We start from the raw sequence: 19,320 nt of genomic DNA, 5'->3' as shown, positions 1-19,320 counted from the left end.
GGCTATGATGGTAAAACGAACCTTCTTCTCAGCTGAAAGGGCAGCGTCCTTCTATTCTTACTCCCCTCCTGGGAGCAGGAGGTGCTGGTGCAACAGCCATTGATCTGCAAGGGGGCTCCAGCTGTGAGGAGGGGATGGAGCAGGGAGCAGGGCTTCTCGGAGTCAGAGGCCATTGAATAGGCTGGACATCAGCTTTTGGGGAGGCAAAGTGAAGTTCACCTCTGATTAAAAGCCTCTGTGGCCCCGGGGTAGACAGCAGATCCCCCTTTGGAGTGCCTAGGTCAGGAATATGCCCGTGTCCATCATCCTCATCTCTCCCTGTCTTGTTTCCAGATGAAACCTCTGTTAAATCTGCCAAAGCTTCCCAGCCGGCTGTGGGCAGCAGTAGGAGAGCCCAGGACACTGGCTTGCAGGCCAGAAAGAAGTGAGTGCCTTTCAGACACAGCCTCTCCTGTGAGAGATCTCACTTGAAGATCTCTTTGTCCTCCCCAAATCCTTCTGATCTGCCCCATCCTTGGCTTTTCCACCTCCCTCCCTGCCCCAACAGTGATTGCCTGGGAAGGCGAGTTATCTTCTGCGATGCCTTTGGGAACTGGGAGCCCAGAGCCCGAAGCTTTCCAGCAAGAGTTGGGTGTCCCCCAGCCTTGTACATCTTCTGTAAATCTGCTTTGTAACAGTTGCTTAAATAGAGCAGTGCCAGCACTGCCGTCCTTTATCCCAGTGCTATTTTAGCCTCATTTTCTGCGTTGTACGATGCGGCTGGTGTGGCAGCCCTGTGTGGTCTCCTCTGCCTCCCGCTGCCTGGCCTGGCTTGGCTGTCCCTGGACACACTGGCCGAGCTCACGTGTGGTGCTGCTAACCCCCGGGCTTGTGTCATAGGTCCATTTTAGAAGATGATTTCTTCGACAGACTCCCTGCGAAGGACATAAATTCTGCAGAGGTGAGTCAGGAAAGAGCCTGGGAGTCCCGAGGGCTGGGGCTGAGCCGGGCCAAGGTTGCGGCGGTATCACCCCGGCCAGGTCAGCAGTGGCGTGCCAGCGATGAGCTGTGATGTCTGGCTGAAGAGGTAACCCCTCTCCAGCATCCCAGTGGGGTGGGGAAGACAGGACAGGGCGGGGGTGGTGGTGGAAGAAGGGCTTCCTGGTGCCTTGGGTGAGATGGAGCAAAGCTGGGGGGCATGTGCTGCTGCAGCCCAGCCTTCCTGCGTGCACTTTGGGTAAAGTGTTGTAGGAAGGACCTTCACCCAGAGCAACGGCCTTGGGTTTTCCTGATGCTTCTCCTAGAGGCAGCAGGATCTCAGCAAAGGAATTGGGGCACAGGGGGTTTCCAGAGAGGAGGACACCAGGAGGAGTTGGATTCTTCTATCTCATAAAACAGATATCAAGGGATATGGGGTAAGGGGTGAGGAGTTTCCAAAAATCTCTTCCCCTCTGATGTCTCCCCTCCCTGGCATGCAGGGATCCAGTGTCTCCGACACAGACCCACAAGCTGTGCTGCAGACCCTGAAGGCAAGTCCTTAAATCCCCTCCATCTCCATCCATCCCCTCCATCTCCATCCATCCCCTCCATCTCCATCCATCCCCTCCATCTCCATCCATCCCCTCCATCTCCGCCCCAGCGCGCTGCCATGGCCTCCAGCACCAGCCTCCGAAGGGAGAAGCAGCTCTCACCCTGCTCCCCATCCTTGTCCTCTTGCTTTCCAGGATATGGACGACATGGAAGCTGATCTCCTGGGAATCCCGAAACCCAGTTCTGGGCCAGGGAAGGCAACTGTGAAAGGTCCTGGGAAATGTGACTTCTTGGGAGGAGGAGTAAAAAACACAGGGAAGCTGGTAGCTCCTGAGGAAGGTAAAAAGGAGATTCTGCTATTCTTTTCACACCCTGATTGTAAACGAGCAGGGATATTTTCCTATCCTTATCTGGGATACGGAGCAAAAAGTGGATTTGTTCCCTAAAATGCTTTTCCTGGTTGCTTTTTGCAGGAGTGTTATTCTGGCCATGTGTTATCCCTTAGGAGATCCCTGGACGTCACTCACACCAGCAGCCGCTGCCACCTCCCACCAAAACACCACTCGGCTGTTCCCTGGGGCGGTGCAAAGTGTTTCTGGTGGGGAGCCCCCTGCTCTGGGGGCAAGGAGAGCCAGAGGAGATGCATTTCAGATCTGCCAGCCCCTAAAGTGCCCTGATCTTCCCCTGGCCCTTTTCTCCTCTGCTTGCAAGGAGACCCCTCCGGAGAGATGTGCACCTGGCAGGGCTGTGGGGGGGTCTGTCCATCACAGCGGGTGCTTTTAGGGGGCTGCCACCCAAAAAGCGACCCTTAGCTAGGGTGGGACCGGGGCATTTCTGCAGTACCTTGTCTCTGAGAGCCGTGGCCTCTCTTTCTAGGAGAGAAAGTGCCTGCGATGGAAAAGAAGGCGCTCTCATCCCCTGCCGCTCCCCGACACAACAAGAAATTTAACTTTGAAGGTGGGATCTCACTTCACGCGGCTGCGGGGGGGCACTGGGGGCTCTGCCCGTGCTCTTTGCCTCCTCGGTTAGCTGGAGGCTTGACTGATTAATAAGATACGGAGTCCTTCACCCCTATGATGCTAGTGCAAATGTAATCCTTCAGAGGTGACCAAAGGGAAAAAAACCTCTGCATTCGAGGCCCTCCCCAGGACAGGACTGGGGGGTGATTCCTGGGGGCATTTGCATTTTTATATGTGCTTTGGTTTTTAATGATTGTAACACTTGGGAGCCCCTGTGTCAGGGGGGATTCTGTCCAGCTTCTGAACAGGGGAGTGGTTTCCTGGCACAGCTGAAATCTGGTTCTCAAAGCCTGTGCTTTAACAAAGATCAGGATCTGTTAAAATCTGTTTAAAAAAAAAAAAAAAACAAAAACAAAAACAAAAAAACCCTAATGGGCTTTAGGTGATTTAGGTGGCCTTTCTCCCCTTTTTCTTTGCCTAAGCTGTGTTCAGGCATTAAAGCACCCAAATTTTTGAGTTATTTTCTTCCAGGAGGATGAAAACGTGGAAAAACTGAACGGAAATCTAAGTCTTTGAGTGTTTGAAGTTCAGGGAGACTCAAGGGTATCCCAGGTCCCTGCAGGACCCGCGCTCATGGCTTTGGGCAGATACACTCTGCTGTCCCCACGTGCACGTTGTGGGGAACAGTGGCTGGCGTAGTGCAGAGCTCTTCTTCTAAATAACGTTGCGTTTGTTTGTTTGTTTTGTTATTCTCTTTTCCTGTACCTGCTGGGTAATTCCCAGATTTAGATGATCCTTTGGCAGGACTTTTGTCTGATGAGGAGCAGGATGCTCCCAAGAAACCAGCTCCAACAGGCGCTAAAAGCAGCTCTGAGGAAAAACCAGAACAGAGCAAAGAGAAAGGTAAGTGGGGTTGCTCAGTGCATCCTCTTTGTATTACATAAATCAGCAGCATGGATTAGTCTGTGTGAGATCCAAAATGATTACATTGAAAGCCACCTAGTCCTACCTCTTATTAGCCAGTAACGTAATTTATAGAGCAGCTTGGTAACAGGGTTAATTGTGCCACAGCTCACCAAGTGCTTGATACTTGCAGTGCGCCGCAGATTATGGAGCTGAGCTTTCCTTTCCAGGAATGGAGGCTCTGATCTTACCTTTGACCTCATCCAGCCCGTTCTGCACGCATTGCCAAATGAGAACAAATTTTCTGGGTCAGGATTTGCGTGTCTGAGAGCAGCACCAGTCCGTGCCACACCACAACTGGGGCACCTCTGGGTGGGATCCAGCTGTGGCTGTGTTACAGGCACTTGTCCCTCTTGTTCCTGCAGCAGGGATGCTAATGGGTCTGAGGGTCCCCTAAAATCACCTTTCACCCTGATAAATCTACTCTGGATGCAAGTAGCAGCTGGTGGGTTAGGGCAAGGTCTAAGGTGTGTTGGTAGAGAGGGACTTTAGGCAAAAGGGGACAGGAATTATCTGACTGGAAACTTTCAAAGCTAAAGAAGCTCCTGGCGTTATCCAGAGCTGGAAACCCCAGTGTCAGTGGCACCCAGCAGTGTCCCAGCAGTGGATGCATGGCTGCAGACCAGGCAGTAGTGCATTGCCGCTGTGTTACTTGCTGTGAGATCTGTTCGCTGATCTTAAAAATTACTTTTTAAATGGTCCTGAGAGATAAGAGCAGGCAGGGATGCTTTGATCTCCTGTTTAAAAAAAAAAAAAAGCCCTGATCAAACCTTTACCATGTGTGATCCCATCCACAGAGCCACCTCCACCCCAGACGCCCCTTCACACCGTGGCCCCGGTCCAGAGGAGGGCTGAGCTCACTTTTGAAGATACTGATGACGACCTGATGCATGCGCTGGGACTTGGCAGTGGCTCAAAAGGAGCTGAGAAGCAGGGAAAGAAGGCAGAAAAGTAAGGGCAATGAAGAGGCAGTGAGAGTAAAGCAGGGGATGGCTTGTGCGTTGGGATGGTGCCAGCATGCTGTGGGGGGGGGGATGCTGGAGCTTCTGCCTGTGGGTCCCAGAAAGGGGCAAGAGCAGCCTCGTTTCACAGAGAAGAGCCAGAGCACCCTGGCAAGGCTGTGTGACAAGAAACAGCCCTGCCTCCCAGGGAAACCTATCTGCCACTGTGTCACCAACAGAGAGGTGCTCCGGCCAGCCCGCTCCAAGCTGGATGAGTTGCTGGGACAAAATTCCGTGGCCAAAATCCTGGAACAGCCAGGCACAGGAGAGCGCAGAGAGTTCAAACTGGATAAGAAGTACCAAAAGCAGCCAGGTGAGCGTGGCCAGGGATGCTGGGAAGGTCTGCAGAGGTGATGGCGTTGGCTTGGGAGGGCGAGATTGATTTCTAATGTCCTTGAAGGGGAAATACCCTTTCTGTAGTGGTCAGCAGGGTGGCTAATGGGCTCCCAGTCAGCTCTGGGGCAAAGGTGACTGATGCAAAAGTGTTGTACCCTGCCTTCGAGGCAGCCTGGGGGCATTTGCACAGCAGCTGTAACTCAGTTGCCTTTGGACATGGACTGATTCTCAGCAAAGCAACTTTTCCCAGCCACGTGGAGGAGACACGTTGCTTGCAGGTTTCCAGGGAAGATGTTTCCAGCTGTGTCTTCCCAGAGGCAGCAATCGCAGTGGGAATTGCAGGGGAGGAGGAGGAGGGCTGGTGTCTTTGCAAACAGCCGCTCCTCTAGGCGCTGACTCAAAGCTGCTTGTCTGAACAGAGAAGGAAGACGGCTGGGACAAGGAGGATTTTGTCTTTGGAGCGTACCAGCCGACGGTGGCCTCCATGCCCAAGGGCCAGCCGGCGAGGAGGCAGCCTGTGAGGTATTGTGCTGTGCGTGTGGAGCTCCAGCCAGCAGCCACGCTGCCCCCGTGGCAGAGCGGGCAGGGTCCCCGGGCAGGGTCCCCGGGGTCCTCTCACAGGCACGTATGTGACTGCTTCTCCTTGCAGCAGGTTTCCAGCCGAGAACAGCAGCGAACCAAAACCAGAACCCCGCTCCAAATCTCCTCCTTCAGCCAGGCACAGCCCTGTGCGGAGCAGCCGGACTCGAGGTGACTGGCTGGGCTTGAAAGATGAGGATTTTATGGATGCGAAGCCAACATCTGCAGCAAAAGCCAATCCTGCAGTGAGCTACCCCAGCCCTGGCACAGCCCAGCAGCCCGGCCCCACCAGCCAGCTCCCGGCTGCAGAGGCAGCGCTGGCTAAACCTGACCCGCTGGAGGAAGACAACTGGCTGAGCGCTGCCTTGTCTCGCAAGAAAGCCCAAGCACAGGCGAAGGCTCAGGAGCAAAGTGCCAAGCCCTTGGAGTCCCCAGAAGGAGGGCTGGATCCCCACGCTCCTGTCAGGTAAAAGCACAGCTGGTGGCCACAGGGCTCCCATCATGCAGCTGCTCCAACAGGACGTCTCAGAAATCCTCTGCTCGGATTTAAGAAATCCATTTTAAGTGCTCTCTTGCCTCGGGTTGGGTTAATAACGCAGAGGTTTCTCCCACTGGTGCAGCCTGCAGGGCCATCGCACCTCTGGGCTCTCCTAGTCATGGCTGAGATTGCACGTGCTGCCCCAGGTCCTGTGGGATTGTCCTGGATCAGCATACCCCCACGAGCTCCACGCATGCTCCTCATTCCTGCCTTCTTTCCCCTTCGTTCCTCCTAGTTCCAGGAAAACCACCTCCTCCAGCTGAGTTGGCACAGACAGGTTCAGGCTTGTGCCATTGGGATGGGACTCAGAAGTGAATTGCAGAGAAGCAGCCACGTGTGTCGTGGGCAGGGGCATGTTGCCCAGGGGAAGGGGGTGGATGCAGCAAGGAGGAACTGGTGTTCCTCCAGAGATGGAGGTTCTGAGGTGTCTTTGCTCCCTCTGAAGCCAACAGGTTGAATCCTGCCGCAGCTGAGTGGGATAGGTTTTCACCTGCAAGGCAGGAACTGGTGTTGAGGGAAAGGATCTTGTCTTTCCTTGCCTCCTGGGCTCTCCCCCATGGGATGTTTTTTGCTTGCAGCCAGCCAGCCAGCCCCACAGGAGCACCGCAGCAGGCAGCTGTCCCGCAGGACCAGGCAGTGAGTGCAGATGGCTCCAGGTGAGGCCTCCTTCACCTTTCAGACACCTCCACAAGGGAGAATTCCTGTGGGAAGCAGCTGCATGTGTAGGTGGGGGAGCGGGGAGGGCTGGTAGCCAGCCGTGACCACTTTGGTCTGGGACCTGTGTAACCGGGAAGGAAGGCAGCGCTGAAGGATCGTCGGGCCCTTGCCTGTTCGATCGCAGTGCGACAGCCAAGCTTTAAACTTGCAAAAATGCCAAGCGGGATAATGTCTGCGTGCCTCTCCCTGCGCTGTGACACTGCTGTGCATCACTTGTGTCTCTGTGCCCACGCAGGCAACCGGTCCCCTGGCTCAGCACCACGAAACAAGCCTCGGTTCAACCATCGGATCCTGCAAAGGGGCATCCCTCCAGAAATGCCGGTGCCTTGGGTGCGTTTCCTGTGGTTGTACGGTTCGGGCAGCAGAGATTTGTACAGTTTGGTATGCGGAGAAGGGTCTCCCTGCCCTGAAAAAAACCCAAAACCAACCCCCCCAAAAAAGGCAGGAACCACAGCACTTCCCTTGGCCACATGAATGCTGCCCAGGCTTTGACCAGCCATTGTCGGAGCAGGTTGCTGAGCTGCAGGATCCCACCATCCCCATGTCAGCTGGTGTGCTGGGGCACACTGAGCTCCGCAGTGCTGCCTTTGGGGTTTCGGAAGGCTGTGAGGGACTCGCTTTGCCGGAGCAATGGGTGTGCATAAGTTCACGCTGCCCCATCTGTCTTCCCTTTGCTGCCCCCACACTTGTCCCACCAGTGCTATGTGCTGGAAAGACCCCCTTCTGCTCTGGGCTGTGGCTGTGCGCCGGTTCAGAGGCCGCTGAAAGTGGCTTAGGGGACCCAGTCTCCTCCCTAGGTGATGGAGATGGAGGAGGAGCTGTGCTTTGTCCCTTGATTTACTCTGCAGAGCAGAGTCCCACCGTTGTGTGTGGAGTGGGGATGCAGACACGGACAAGCCTGTCTGATCCTCTGCCCTCATTGCCAGCTCCCAGAGCGGAGCGCGACCCTCATCGCTGTGCCCAGGAGACCCAGGCCCTCATCCTGCTGGGAGGGGATGGTTCCCATTGCTATATTCGAATCATGGACTTGTCCAATTTTCAGCCTCTACAGGCTCATTCCCAGGAAAGCAGGAGGCACCAGGCCCTGCCCCACTCACTCAGGTAGGTGTGCTGGGTCCGTGCCCCGAGCGGTGCAGGATCAGGGCAGCGATCGCGAGCCCTCCGCTGCCGACTCGCCGCCATCCCGCTCTGTCCGTGCTCCCTCGGCCTGAGGAAGGATGTGCCCCACTTTGCATCTCTGGGAAGCCATGTCCATGGAGGCAAAGAGTTTGGAGCTCCCTGAGGTGCCACAAGTTGCGTTTATCAGGCCAAAGCATGGGTGCTATGGATGCTTTGTAAATCATGTGTGTTTATAGCCCTGCATGGCCTGAGCAGCATTTACACAGTTCCCCAGGCATATATACATATTATATTAACTAGACAACAGAGGCTCCAGGTGATAAAGGACTTTTTCTTCAGTTGATTTTCCCCAGTATAGTGTTGAAGATGCTCTGAGATTATTTCTAGACAACTGAAGGAGAATTGAAGCCTTTCACAGAGAAGGCAGCTCTTGCTTGGTCTTTGAAGCCTCTCCTTCTCATCCAGCTGGGCTCCTCGCCCTGCCCTGGTGGTGGGACACATGTTGTCTCCCAGAGGGCTTGTGGTCTCAGCCTTGATTCTGCCCCCAGAGAAGGAAGAGCGCAGCATGCTTGTGTCTGGGGTGGGGGCTGCCGAGTGTCACCTGGGGAGAAGGGACCCACGCCAGCACGGGGATTGGGCTGGGGAGGGGGTGGGGGTGGTACTGCAGTAGGCTGGAGATGGATCGCCGTTTCCAGGCCAGGAGGAGATGTTCTCCCCAGGGCTTTACCTCCCTGAGAGCATCCCTGTGTCTCCGCAGGTTCCTGCACCCAGGGCACATGTCCAGGCTGCCCCGCAGCTGCAGGTAAGGCAGGTGCCTTCTTTTGGAGGCTGATGGCCGCACCACAAAGCCACTGATCCTGAAGGGCCTCGATCTTCTCTCTCCATCCTTGTAGGCAGAGTTCTCAGCCCCGGGCTTGCAGCATGAGACGAGGCAGGGGGCTCCCGCAGCCCAGCTCCATGAGGATGCATCAGGCTGCCAGGCAGCGCTGCTGAGCGCCCAGGCCCGTGTGGCAGAGCTGGAGAGCCAGGTGAGCCCCATTGCCTGCTGAATGGGGGACCACGGGTGACCCAGAGGGAGGAGAAGGAGCCATATCCTGTCCCAATAGCATCAGGGTGACAGGGGAGAGAGGTGAAACCTCCCTGTCCAGAGACGCCTATGGCCACCAAGTGCTGCTGTGGGAGTTCTGTCCCCAGGGCAGCACAAGGACTTTCTCTCCGGGTGCCTGGCAGGTCCGAATGCTGGAGCTGGAGCGGACACAGCACAAACTGTTGCTGGAAAATCTCCAGCAGCGGCACCAGGAGGAACTGAATCTCCTTGAGAGCACCCACAGGTACCAGCCTCTCACCTGTGCTTCCCTCCTCGCCTACAGCTCTGTCTCTCCTGGGGTGGGAGTGCTGGGATGCTTCCCAAATCCGCCCCTGGGGCAGGTGGGCGCAGAGCCATGTCGATGTGGACGTGGTGGGGGCAGAGAGCAGCCCCACAGGTGAGCCAACATGGGAGTCCACTCTCACCACCACTGTCCCCTGGGTGACAAGGAGGAGGGGCTGGTCCCATTGCCAGCGCACCCCCAACCAGGCAGCACAGTGGGCAGTAGCAGGAGGGTTCAAGGCTCAGGTCTGCGTGTTTTGCCATGCACACAGCAACACTGATCTGCTCGCAAACCCCTGTGTGCGCTCTGCGGGGGGGGGGGGGGGGGGGGGGGGGGAGTGCTGGGTATTGCTGTGGAAGCAACACTTCTTCCTGGCTGTGACCTCTCGGGGCAGGAACCAGGTGAAGGTGGTGGAGGACACCTACGGGCAGCGGGAGGAGAGGCTGCGGCTGGAGAAGGAGCAGCTGATGGCTCAGCTCCTGCTGCAGAGCCAGGATGCGGAGCGGGCACGGGCAGAGCTGCTGGCGCAGCACCAGCAGCGCCTGGCCACGCTGGAGCAGCAGAACAAGCTGGAGATGGAGCGTCTGCAAGAGCTGCAGAGGTGAGAGTGGCACGAGTGGCACACACGTGTGGCTGGTACCCACAGTCTCAGCGAAGGAACCAGGGAGTGGTTTGGGGACATGGTGAAAGGAGAAACCAGACTCCAGAAGCACTGGGTTGTGGGCAGCTTGGTGCCTTTTGGAACGGGGATTTGCTTTGTAGGTGGACACAGGGAGATCTGACTGGAGACGTGGTTTCAGAGTGAATGCATTGTATTTTGAAAGATGCTGAACCCAATGTTTTATCTTCCCCCAAATCTCTTTTATTCAGGTCAGTGAGTTCAGTGAGTCACTGATGTCCACATAGTTTGGGTCAATGACAAATCAGTTTTTGGTAGAGGAGCTCATAACCCCAAAATTGGGCCCATCCCAAATGTGGATGCCTGTCAGTGGAATGCCCCAGGACAGACCCCCATGCCAGCTCAGCTCCTGGCACCTGATTCTCAGCCCCACAACCAAGCCTCTCCCACAATGCCTATCATGGGGAGCACTGGTTTGTGCCAGCCTGTGGCAGGCTCCTTCCCCGTGTCCCGCAGGGTGTCTGTCCAGGAGATGTGCAAAGACCACGAAGAGCAGCTCCAGCGGCTGAAGCGGCTGAAAGACCAGGAGATCGATGCAGTGACCAGCGCCACATCGTACACCAGGTACTGACAGTTGTGTTCCCACATTGGTCCCTGGCCACAGCATTCCCTGTCCTACACGAACCAGGCTTGGACCATGGCAACAGGGGCCATCCCCTCTCCCACCCTCTGCCTGCGGGGATGCTGAGCTGTGTAATACCCGTCAGTGCCCCCCGGAAGCAGGAGCTGCATCTTCCTACTGCTCTGCTGTGACCCAGAGAGGTTCAGGGCAGGGCTGCCCGGCCTTTGGGCCACCAAATATCCCCCTCTCCATTGCGGTGAGATGAAGTGTGTCCCACAGGGGTGACCCTCCCCTCACTTCTCTCTGCAGGTCTCTGAATGGCATCATCGAGCGGATGGAGAAGTTCTCCAGCAACTTGCATGACCTCTCGCGAAAGGTGGAGGCCACACACCACACCACCTCCCAGGAGCTGGCCATGGGGGTACGGCAGCGGGACGAGCAGCTCAAGGGTATGTCTGCTGTTCCTCTGTGCCGGAACGGCTGCGGGGTCTCCACCGGAGCTGGGGGTACCCAGAAAACAAGGAGAAGTTGCTCTGAGTCAGCCAGAGGCTGGGAGCTGAGGCTGGCAAAGCCTTGCCTGCCTTGGTCACTGGACATCTCGGGGTCTTCCCTTTACAAAGCAGTGTCCTGGGGATGTGCCAGGGGTGATGAGCACAAACACACACAGTTTTTCTGTGAACATGGTGTGGATAGAAGGGAAGAACTTCCCGCCTCATGCTGCTCGTGCCTCTCCCCAAGTGCTCCAGGACAGGCTATCGCAGCAGCAGAGGGACATGGAGGAGGAGCGGAGCCGACTCCAGGAGGTGATCGCTAAAATGGAGGCCAGGCTGAGTGAGCAGACTCGGCTGCTGGAGCAGGTGAGCCCACACTGTGTCCTCTGCCCGGGTCGGCCCTCCTGTCTGGGTATGGGGTATGTGTCTCACAAACTGGAGGTTCCTGGCCTGGAGGTTGTGAATAGCATCTGTCACCTCTGTGTCTGAACGCAGGAGCGATGGAGGGCAACGGCAGAGCAATCCAAAGTGGAATTACTGCAGCACTCACTGGAGGAGCAGCGGCGAGTCATGACCCAGCAGCTGTCCATGGAGCGAGCAGAGCTGGAGAGGGCGAAGGTGAGGTGGGGCAGACATCTCCAGGGCTGCACTGCATTGTGTGGTGGAGGCAAGAGCTGGGTGCTGGGCTGCAGCATCCTTCTGCAGCTCTCTGCCTCCTCAGCCTCACACAGGGGGAATCGCAGTCAGGCCAGCCCTCTGGCTCACGGATGCAGGAGGCCGCGGTGTGTGCGCATGGCACGTGCTGGTTCTTGAGGAACACGGGACCAGAGCTCACGGTGACAGGGTTCACACCAGGCACCGTGGGCTTGAACCAGCCCCTAGATGTTGCACGGCAGAGATGGGTTAAAGGAGAAAAATCCTGTGGCGAATGGGACTTAGTGCTTCTTCTCTCCCTCTCTGGCAACGCTCCCCAGAGTGCTCTGCTGGAAGAGCAGAAGTCCGTGATGCAGAAGTGCTCGCAGGAGCAACGGAAGCTGGCAGCCGAGTGGGCTGAATTTCACACCCAGCAGCAGCTGAGGAAGGAGCAGATGGAGCGCAACATGGACCGAGCCCTGAAGATGGACTCACAGAGAGAGGGCACCATCATGAGCCTGGCCAAGGTACCACAGTAGAGCCCCTCTCCATGGCCTCCAGCACCACCTGGCAGCTCACGGATGGGTCCTGCCCACCGGGGAGATGTTCAGCCCTGCCTTCAGGTGTTTAAAACAAGTTTTAAGAGACATCACTGCGGTGGTGAGAATCGGGCTGTTCCAGGAGCAGCCTCCACCAGCCTGTTTTAGATGTTGACTGAAGCATCAGTCACCTCTGTCTCTCCCCTTTGCCTGTGAGGAGTTTGGGCAGCCAGACCAGGCACAGCCGCCTCCATTGTAAGTCTGGTGAGAGGAAACCCCCATGGTGGGTTAAACAGAACCTCCCCATGCCATGGGGACATGTTTGGAGCCAGTTCTCCCCCCTGGAGCTGTCCAGAGGAGATATGTGGCACAGACTGTGGCAGGGCTGCATTTCTGAGGGCTACCAGGGTGGAAAATAACCATTCAGGCTGGGTGTTTCCACTGCTGACAAACTGCCAAGCCTTGAGCATGTTTTAGAGTGTGTAGCATGGGTGAGGGGCTCCGTCCTTTCTGGGGAAGGAGTGTGTGTGTGTGTGTGTGCCTGTACAATCCCAGCTCTGCCAACCCTGGTGCCCAAGGGTGGGTGGATGAGAGCATTGGTTGGGTACCTGGTGGTGTTGCTCTGCACCCCAAACTGGCAAACACAAGAAGGAAAACAGGGGCAGATCTCTCCCATCACTTGGGGGGACATGAGATAGTGTCCAGGATAGGGCAGGTAGTGCATTGATTTTCCCCATGCCCATCCTAGGAGCAGGCAGAGCTGAAGATCTGGAGCCATGAGCTGAAAACCAGGGAGGAGCAGCTGGTGAGGGACAGGGAGCTGCTGGACAAGTCCTGGCAGGAGCTGAGGCTGGAGAAGGAGAAGGTGGACAGGGCCACACTGCGCATCCAGCAGCAGGAGGAGCAGATTAAAAGCACGACCAAGGTAAGTGAAGCATCTGCGCTGCAATTCACAGCTGGGGTTTCACATCCCTCCTTGAGTGCTGAATCCCAGCGCTGTCCTGGGAGGGGAACAGGGGGTGCACAAAGGAGCCCTGCCCCAGGGCAGCGAGGGTCCCTGTCCCCAGCCTCCTCAGCTGCTCTGCCTTGCAGCTCTCGTCCCAGAAGTACAAGGAAGGGGAGCAAGCCCTGCAAGAGGCGTGCAGGATAGAGTCCGAGCACCAGAGGAGGCTGCAGGTCACGGAGCAGCAGCTGGAGCAGCTGAAGCAGCAGGAACAGCGTCTTCACGAGGCAAATACTCCCTTGCCTTTCCTTCTTGGCCTGGGGCCGCTGTGCCAAGGGCCTGAACCTTTGCCAACAGTTTCTCTCTCTTTCTCCCGGGGATGGGGCAGGAGCGGCTGAGCATGGCTCGCCAGAGGAGACAGCTCGAACAGATACGTGAGGAACTGCCCACCAACTCTGCGATGCTGCTGAACACAAACCAGGGCCTCAGTGCCCCTAGGAGAGGCCTCTCCAGCACACCGTGTAAGGCTTCCTGCACGCTGCTGGGGGAGGGGGGGGACGGGACATGCTGGGGGCCAGTTGCACTTGTATTCCACTTCTCAGGAGGCTTGGGATGTTCCTGGGGGCTCATCACACACTCAGATGTGAGTTGGCCTCCTCACATCCTCTGAAGGAGCTCAGCAGAGACCTCTGAGCCAGGGCAGTGCCAGGAGGGGGCAGAGGGGGCAGGAAGGGAGAGGCAGGTGGATTAAAGGCCGTTTGCAGTGGGAGGTTGGGGAGGACCCTGCTGCAGGGACATGCAGGCAGCAAAAAAAGGGACACTTGTCCGTCTGCTGTTCCTCTAACGGCAGCGGTACCACACGGTTGGGCTCTTGTTCCAGGTTTTCCACTTCCCACCAGCGCGCTCCCTTGGCATAACCCAGGGGGTAGCAGGGACACTGGGGCTGGCCCCACCAAGCTCTACGCCACATTGTTGCTGCTGAAGCACAGGGCCCAGCAGGTGAGGTGGTGGGAAACCAGGGCTGGAAAGGGCTTCAGACCAGCTGGGTGGGAGCAGGGCTGGGTGAAGCCTGGGTTGAGCCTGACGGCCACAGGGTGGGTGTGAGATCGTTGCTGGGCTGGGTGGGCTCGCAGAAGCCGTGGGCACCTAGAAGAGTGATACCAGCAGCAAGGGTTGGTGCGTCCTCACGGCTTGTTTCAGGCTGGTTGATAACATCCTTGGCTTGATGGCGTTGCCCCATCCCTGGGTGGCAGAAGCCAGCTCTGCTGGGCTCTGGCTTCATGATGTCCCCATCCTCAGCCCCCTCCTTCCCTGCTGGGTCCTTCCCCAGGCAGGGATGCTCTTTGAGCCTTCCTCTGTGGGCCTCACTCAGTGTGAGGTTATGGGCTCTGTGGGGAGCCCATACACCCCGGGGGCTACCACAGATGGGTACCTGCCCGCTGCTCGCCGCACGGAGGAGGGTTTGGGATACTCCCATCACTCGCGAGCAGCACCCTGGCCTGTGACCCCATTTCTGTGGCACTCTGATATCCGTGCCATCTATCCCTCTCTTAGGACCATGATTTCTTAGAGAAGGAGCAGTTCTTCCTGGACACCCTGAAGAAAGCAACCTACAACACTTCATCTCTGTCAGGCTGAGGAGGTGGCATCCCCACGCACCCCAAGGGATGGCTGTGCCTGTCCCCGCAGGAGGCTGCTGTGGAGGAAAACAAACAATAAATAATCCCAGTTCTTTGCTGAGGAAGTGTCCTCTTTAAAAGCAACCTCGGAGTGTTCAGAGCGTGAAATCCATCCCTGGGCTGGGAAGTCTGGCCTCCATCCCTCAGGGCCAGTGTCCCTGGCCACCTGGCAGGCACTGCTGGGAGGCAGTGGCCACCGTGGGTGTGAGAAACTATGGACTAGGGTATTGTTTATTAAGATTTATGTTAAGCTCAATGTAAAGTTTAGGCAACAAAATATATGAAAACGCTTATGCAAACAGCTACCAGACACTGCTTGTGAAAGATAAGATAACCGCCAGATGTCCAGGAACCGACAGAAACAAGACAGACAACCCCACATAAGGATATATGAGTGAAGGGTCAATACCTCCACTACTTCATGAACACGGGTAAAGATGTATAAAAAGGGACTGTTTGAACTGCTCAGGGCGGCAGTTGGTGGAGCACAGACTCCCCTGCTGTCCAGCGCTGTCTTTGCTCATATTCTACTTGCTATAATTAATAAAATTTTAATTGGATTATGATCCGTTGTGGTCTCAATTTATAACAATTTCTGGTGCCGTGACTCGGATAAGGAACAGTGGGCTTTGGTCCTCCGGGGAGGCGCCCCGCGACATTTCGCGGCCCCGCGACCAACAGCTTACTCCAACCTTACCGACGAACCTAAATTCTAGAATAATGAGCAAAGGAGAACCTGGTAAAATCCCATAAAAATTCTGTGCACGGGAGTCCGGACGAAGACGCAGGACGCGTAAGTATATTGCGAAGTTGTTCGCGGGTTTGCCGTTCGGGCGGGATTGGGTTTCCTGGAATATAACGAGTGAGAGGTTCGATATACTGAACCAAGCGAGTGCGGACTCTTAAGTACTGCGTTTCCCATCTCCCGCGAGGGACTGGGCCAGGAACAAGGGGAGCGAGTGAGTGTATGTTTGTGGATATTCCAGAAGATGGGGGCGAAGGGCAGCAAGCCTTCGAATCCCATGGGAAGGGTACCCACTGTACCTAAGAATACCCCTCTGGCATATATCTTGGACAATTGGAGATATTTCCCTGGAACCCTAGGGAAAGATAAGCAGAAAGTGATAGAATATTGTACTAAGATATGGGGAGGGAAGAAGATTTCTAAAAATGTCTTTTGGCCAGTCTATGGGTCAGAAGAAGATTGGGTAAGACAGCAATTAAACCTCTGGGTTAATAATAAAAAAAAACCCTTAACCCGGAGGAGAGTCAATATGCGGAGGTGTGGCTAAAAAACCGGGAGCTAGACTTTACCCGCTGAATGAAATAAAAAAACTAAACAAAAGAAAAAGAAGGGAGAGTTAGACGAAACCCTTCTAACCCCCCCTCCTTACATTTCTCCTCCTGCTCCTGCAGAGGTCCCCAGAGCGCCCATTCCCCCACCAGAGTCGGAACAAGGGTCTCCCCCTCTTCCTAAACGTGTAACTAGAAGTCAAAAAGGGGCAGCTTAAATATACCCCCTAAGAGAAAAGCCCATGGGGGGACCTCAACCTGTGATCAGATATATTTCTGTGCCTCTAAATTCGGCTGACCTATAAGATTTTAAAAGGACCGAGATGGGACACTTAATTGAGGACCCACTCGGAGTGGCAGAAAGATTAGATCAATTTCTGGGACCAAATCTTTATACTTGGGATAAGATGCAATCTATCCTTTGTCAATTATTTACTACCGAGGAAACCCAGGGACCCCAAGCAGATATTAAATGGCCACTCCAAAGACCTAATTGGGATAATCAGGATCCGGCGCATAGAACTCATATGCAGGACCTGAGAACTATAGTAATTCAGGGGATTAGAGAAGCAGTACCCCGTGGCCAGAATATCAATAAAGCATTTAATGAAATGCAAAAGAAAGATGAGAGCCCCACTGAGTGGCTGGAACGACTGAGGAAAGCCCTTCAGCTGTACTCTGGGGTAAATCCAGACAACCCTTTAGGGCAAGCGCTCCTCAAAACTCAGTTTGTGGCAAAATCATGGGAAAAACTTTAGCGGAACACTTCAGCAGGAGAGGACAGATAAGGGTGAAAGAAATAATTAAGCAAGAAAAGCAGATGGCCAGCAAGGGCATAAATTACCTTAGACTGATAAGAACACTGCAAATGAGCAAAAGGTGAAAAGTACACCATGAGGAAGACCTACAGCCTTCCTCCCATAGACCACTGCCCACATTCTAAAGACCCCGGCCCACAATTTTTGGAAGAATCTGCGCAAGCGTGAAAGACTGATAAGCTAATTAGCATACGAAGTGAGGGTAGGCGGGTTCAGGTAATGAATATGTATAGGCGTTAATGGAATATTCATTGTTTCAAGCTTATTTGCTGCAGTGTTGCTTATTTTGGTTACCGGATTTATGGAATGTGGAATTTGACTTTGATAATTGTTACTGTGATTTTGGCTATATTTTTGATAATAATAGTGAGCTCTTGGTGTTGCTGTAGAAAGATACCTGTGTGTTGCATTTTGTAAGTAGTAATTCTGTAAGTGATAAGTGTGTTCTGTGAGTGTAAGCTGGGAAAAATGGGAGGAAAGCAGAGTGGTGGGATTTTAAAGAAAAATCCGCTAGGGTGTGTTTTGAGTCATTGGAAGGATATTGGAGGATCCGCTGGTGGAAATGTGAATAGGAAAACATTGATAAAATATTGTAATCAATGGTGGCCGCTTTATAAGCTGGAATGTGGAGAAAAGTGGCCTTTTAATTAATAATTACAAGGTTATTAATAATTGTTATACTCATTTATGCTGGAAATGTGAGAACATTTCTGTATTCAGTATATTACAAATGTTGGTATGTGGTTATTGTCTTGAACATCCGAGGGGTGAATGTGAACCTCTGTATGTTTTAAAGTGTATATGGTGTAAAGAATTATTATATGTATGGTGGCGACAAGAAATTGAATGCCCTGACTGTAAGGTTTAGACGCCTTGGGATAAGAGAGAGAGCTGTAAGTGAAATTAGAGTCTCTGTGGCTGGGATAGCGATTGAGATAATAGTAAGAAAGGTCACTGGAAGGAAATGGGGGGGGCAGCTGGGGGAAGCGTGAATAAGAGAACTTTGGCTAAGTACTGCAATCAGTGGTGGCCCCTGTATAAGTTAGGGGACAGAGAAAATGGCCCTTAAACGGCACACTGAATTATAATGTTTTGCTAAAATTAATGTTATTTTTAAGGCGAGAGGAAAAATGGGATGAAGTAATGTATGCTGGTATGTTTTTCACTCTGAGGAATCACCCAGAGTGGCAAAAGAGTGTGGTATTAACCTAGCTCCACAAGATCCCTTAATATTAGCAATGGAAAAGGATCAGAGGGGAGGTTGTGGTTCCTTCTATGGAGCAACCAGAATGAAACACGTTGTAAGATAAAAAACTTGTGCTAATGTATGTAAGATCTGAAGCCGGGGGGGGGGGGGGAGTGGAGAGTCAAAAAACCCTGTGAAAGTGTTAAAGTATTGGGGTGAGTTTGTACAAAGCCCCGTATCCTCTCGAAGGTGCGGCTGAGTCACGCTGGATGCATGGCAGGGTGTTTGCTGTTTGCCTGCGAAGGCTGATATGTAATAACACAGACTTAAAGCAACAAGTAGCAGATGTGCATTCAGGGTAAGAAAGAGTTAAAACAGAAGTGCTGCTGCAGAGGCAGGCTTGTGTAACCTGCAGAGCAGGAAGAGCATCTCCTGCCCCGAACCCTTCTGCTGGTGGGGAGGAGGGGGTTGCTGTTGCTGACGATTGAGCAGAAGGACCTGACAATGTCACCCCGATTGCTGCAGCATTTGCAGCACAACAGGACCGGTAACGGCCCCTCTAGGGCAGGCAGCGGGTCTGAGGAAAGGTGAATCTCTGATGGGGAAATTTAGATGTTTGAAAGTCAGTTGTGAATAGGACTGGATAAAGGTTCGAGTTGATTTTTACTAAGGTAATCGTGATGTAGAAAAGTTGGTGAATACAAAACCAACTTATTTGGTGTTAAACTTCAGTGAAAAGAATTTGTTACAGTTGTGGGAGCTGCTGGCCACCAGGAAAACATCCTGAAACCTTTAAAGTACAAACTAAGAAAACAAGTAAGAATGCCAAATTCACCAAAATCTTTAAGTGGAAAAGAAATCTTTAACCAGGCATATCTGGAAATAAATTCCAGGTAAGGAAAAAATGCTTTCCCTGTTACAGTAAAAATGATAAGGGGAAGGTCTGCCTAGTTCAGGTAAAACAATATCCCTTGCTCAGCAAGGCTATGGGGAATATTGGCAGAAAAACTGAAATAAAATACACTCTGTAGCAGTTCTACTAATGTAAATCTGTGTGTTTTACCATGACGGTGACTTGTTATGGGATGTGCAGATGACACTCTGCAGCAGCAGAGGAGGTAGGAAAGGAGGAATTATCCTTAATACCAGATGGTAAAATCCAAACTGTAAGTACAGATCAGGAGCCAAACTATTCTAATGATTCTGGATTACCTGCTAGCCGAAGAAGGAAGTGTTTGTGGTAAATTAAATGTTTCCAATTGTTATTTGAAAATTGATGGCAATGGTGAGGGAGTTAAACAAATCACATCAGAGACAGGGAAGTTAGCCCATGTTCCGTCCGAACTCGGAAAGACTGGAATATTGACTTGTTTTCCTGGCTTCTCGGGAGCCCCTGGGTAAAACGA

General features: G+C 53.7%; 1 protein-coding gene and 2 long non-coding RNA genes across 3 annotated transcripts; all 3 read left to right on the top strand.

Annotated features, from left to right (window-relative positions):
- Positions 1-18: 18 nt before the first annotated feature.
- Positions 19-12,982, top strand: LOC308057343 (fas-binding factor 1 homolog; the record flags this gene model as incomplete). The annotated part of the gene is made up of 23 exons (XM_080411464.1): positions 19-424; positions 880-940; positions 1,458-1,848; positions 2,386-2,466; positions 3,252-3,371; positions 4,229-4,382; positions 4,612-4,745; positions 5,188-5,290; positions 5,418-5,813; positions 6,464-6,541; positions 6,838-6,932; positions 7,645-7,703; positions 8,422-8,523; positions 8,615-8,749; positions 8,952-9,052; positions 9,486-9,692; positions 10,227-10,334; positions 10,642-10,781; positions 11,071-11,189; positions 11,319-11,441; positions 11,798-11,983; positions 12,744-12,920; positions 12,977-12,982. The coding sequence occupies exons 3-23, from the start codon at positions 1,707-1,709 to the stop codon at positions 12,980-12,982; spliced, it is 2,766 nt and encodes a 921-aa protein (XP_080267590.1). The 5' UTR covers positions 19-424; positions 880-940; positions 1,458-1,706.
- A 194-nt stretch (positions 12,983-13,176) lies between these two features.
- LOC308057337 lies at positions 13,177-13,903 on the top strand. The gene is made up of 3 exons (XR_013925227.1): positions 13,177-13,225; positions 13,327-13,459; positions 13,819-13,903. It is a non-coding gene; the product is annotated as an uncharacterized lncRNA (long non-coding RNA).
- LOC308057338 lies at positions 13,895-14,678 on the top strand. The gene is made up of 2 exons (XR_013925228.1): positions 13,895-13,937; positions 14,493-14,678. It is a non-coding gene; the product is annotated as an uncharacterized lncRNA (long non-coding RNA).
- The last annotated feature ends 4,642 nt before the right edge of the window (positions 14,679-19,320 follow it).

This window comes from Falco punctatus, assembly GCF_963210335.1.
Source record: "Falco punctatus genome assembly, contig: scaffold_105, whole genome shotgun sequence".
Classification (NCBI taxonomy): Eukaryota; Metazoa; Chordata; class Aves; order Falconiformes; family Falconidae; genus Falco; species Falco punctatus.
Note: the sequence above shows the minus strand (reverse complement) of the source record. Positions and strands in the feature narration are given on the sequence as shown.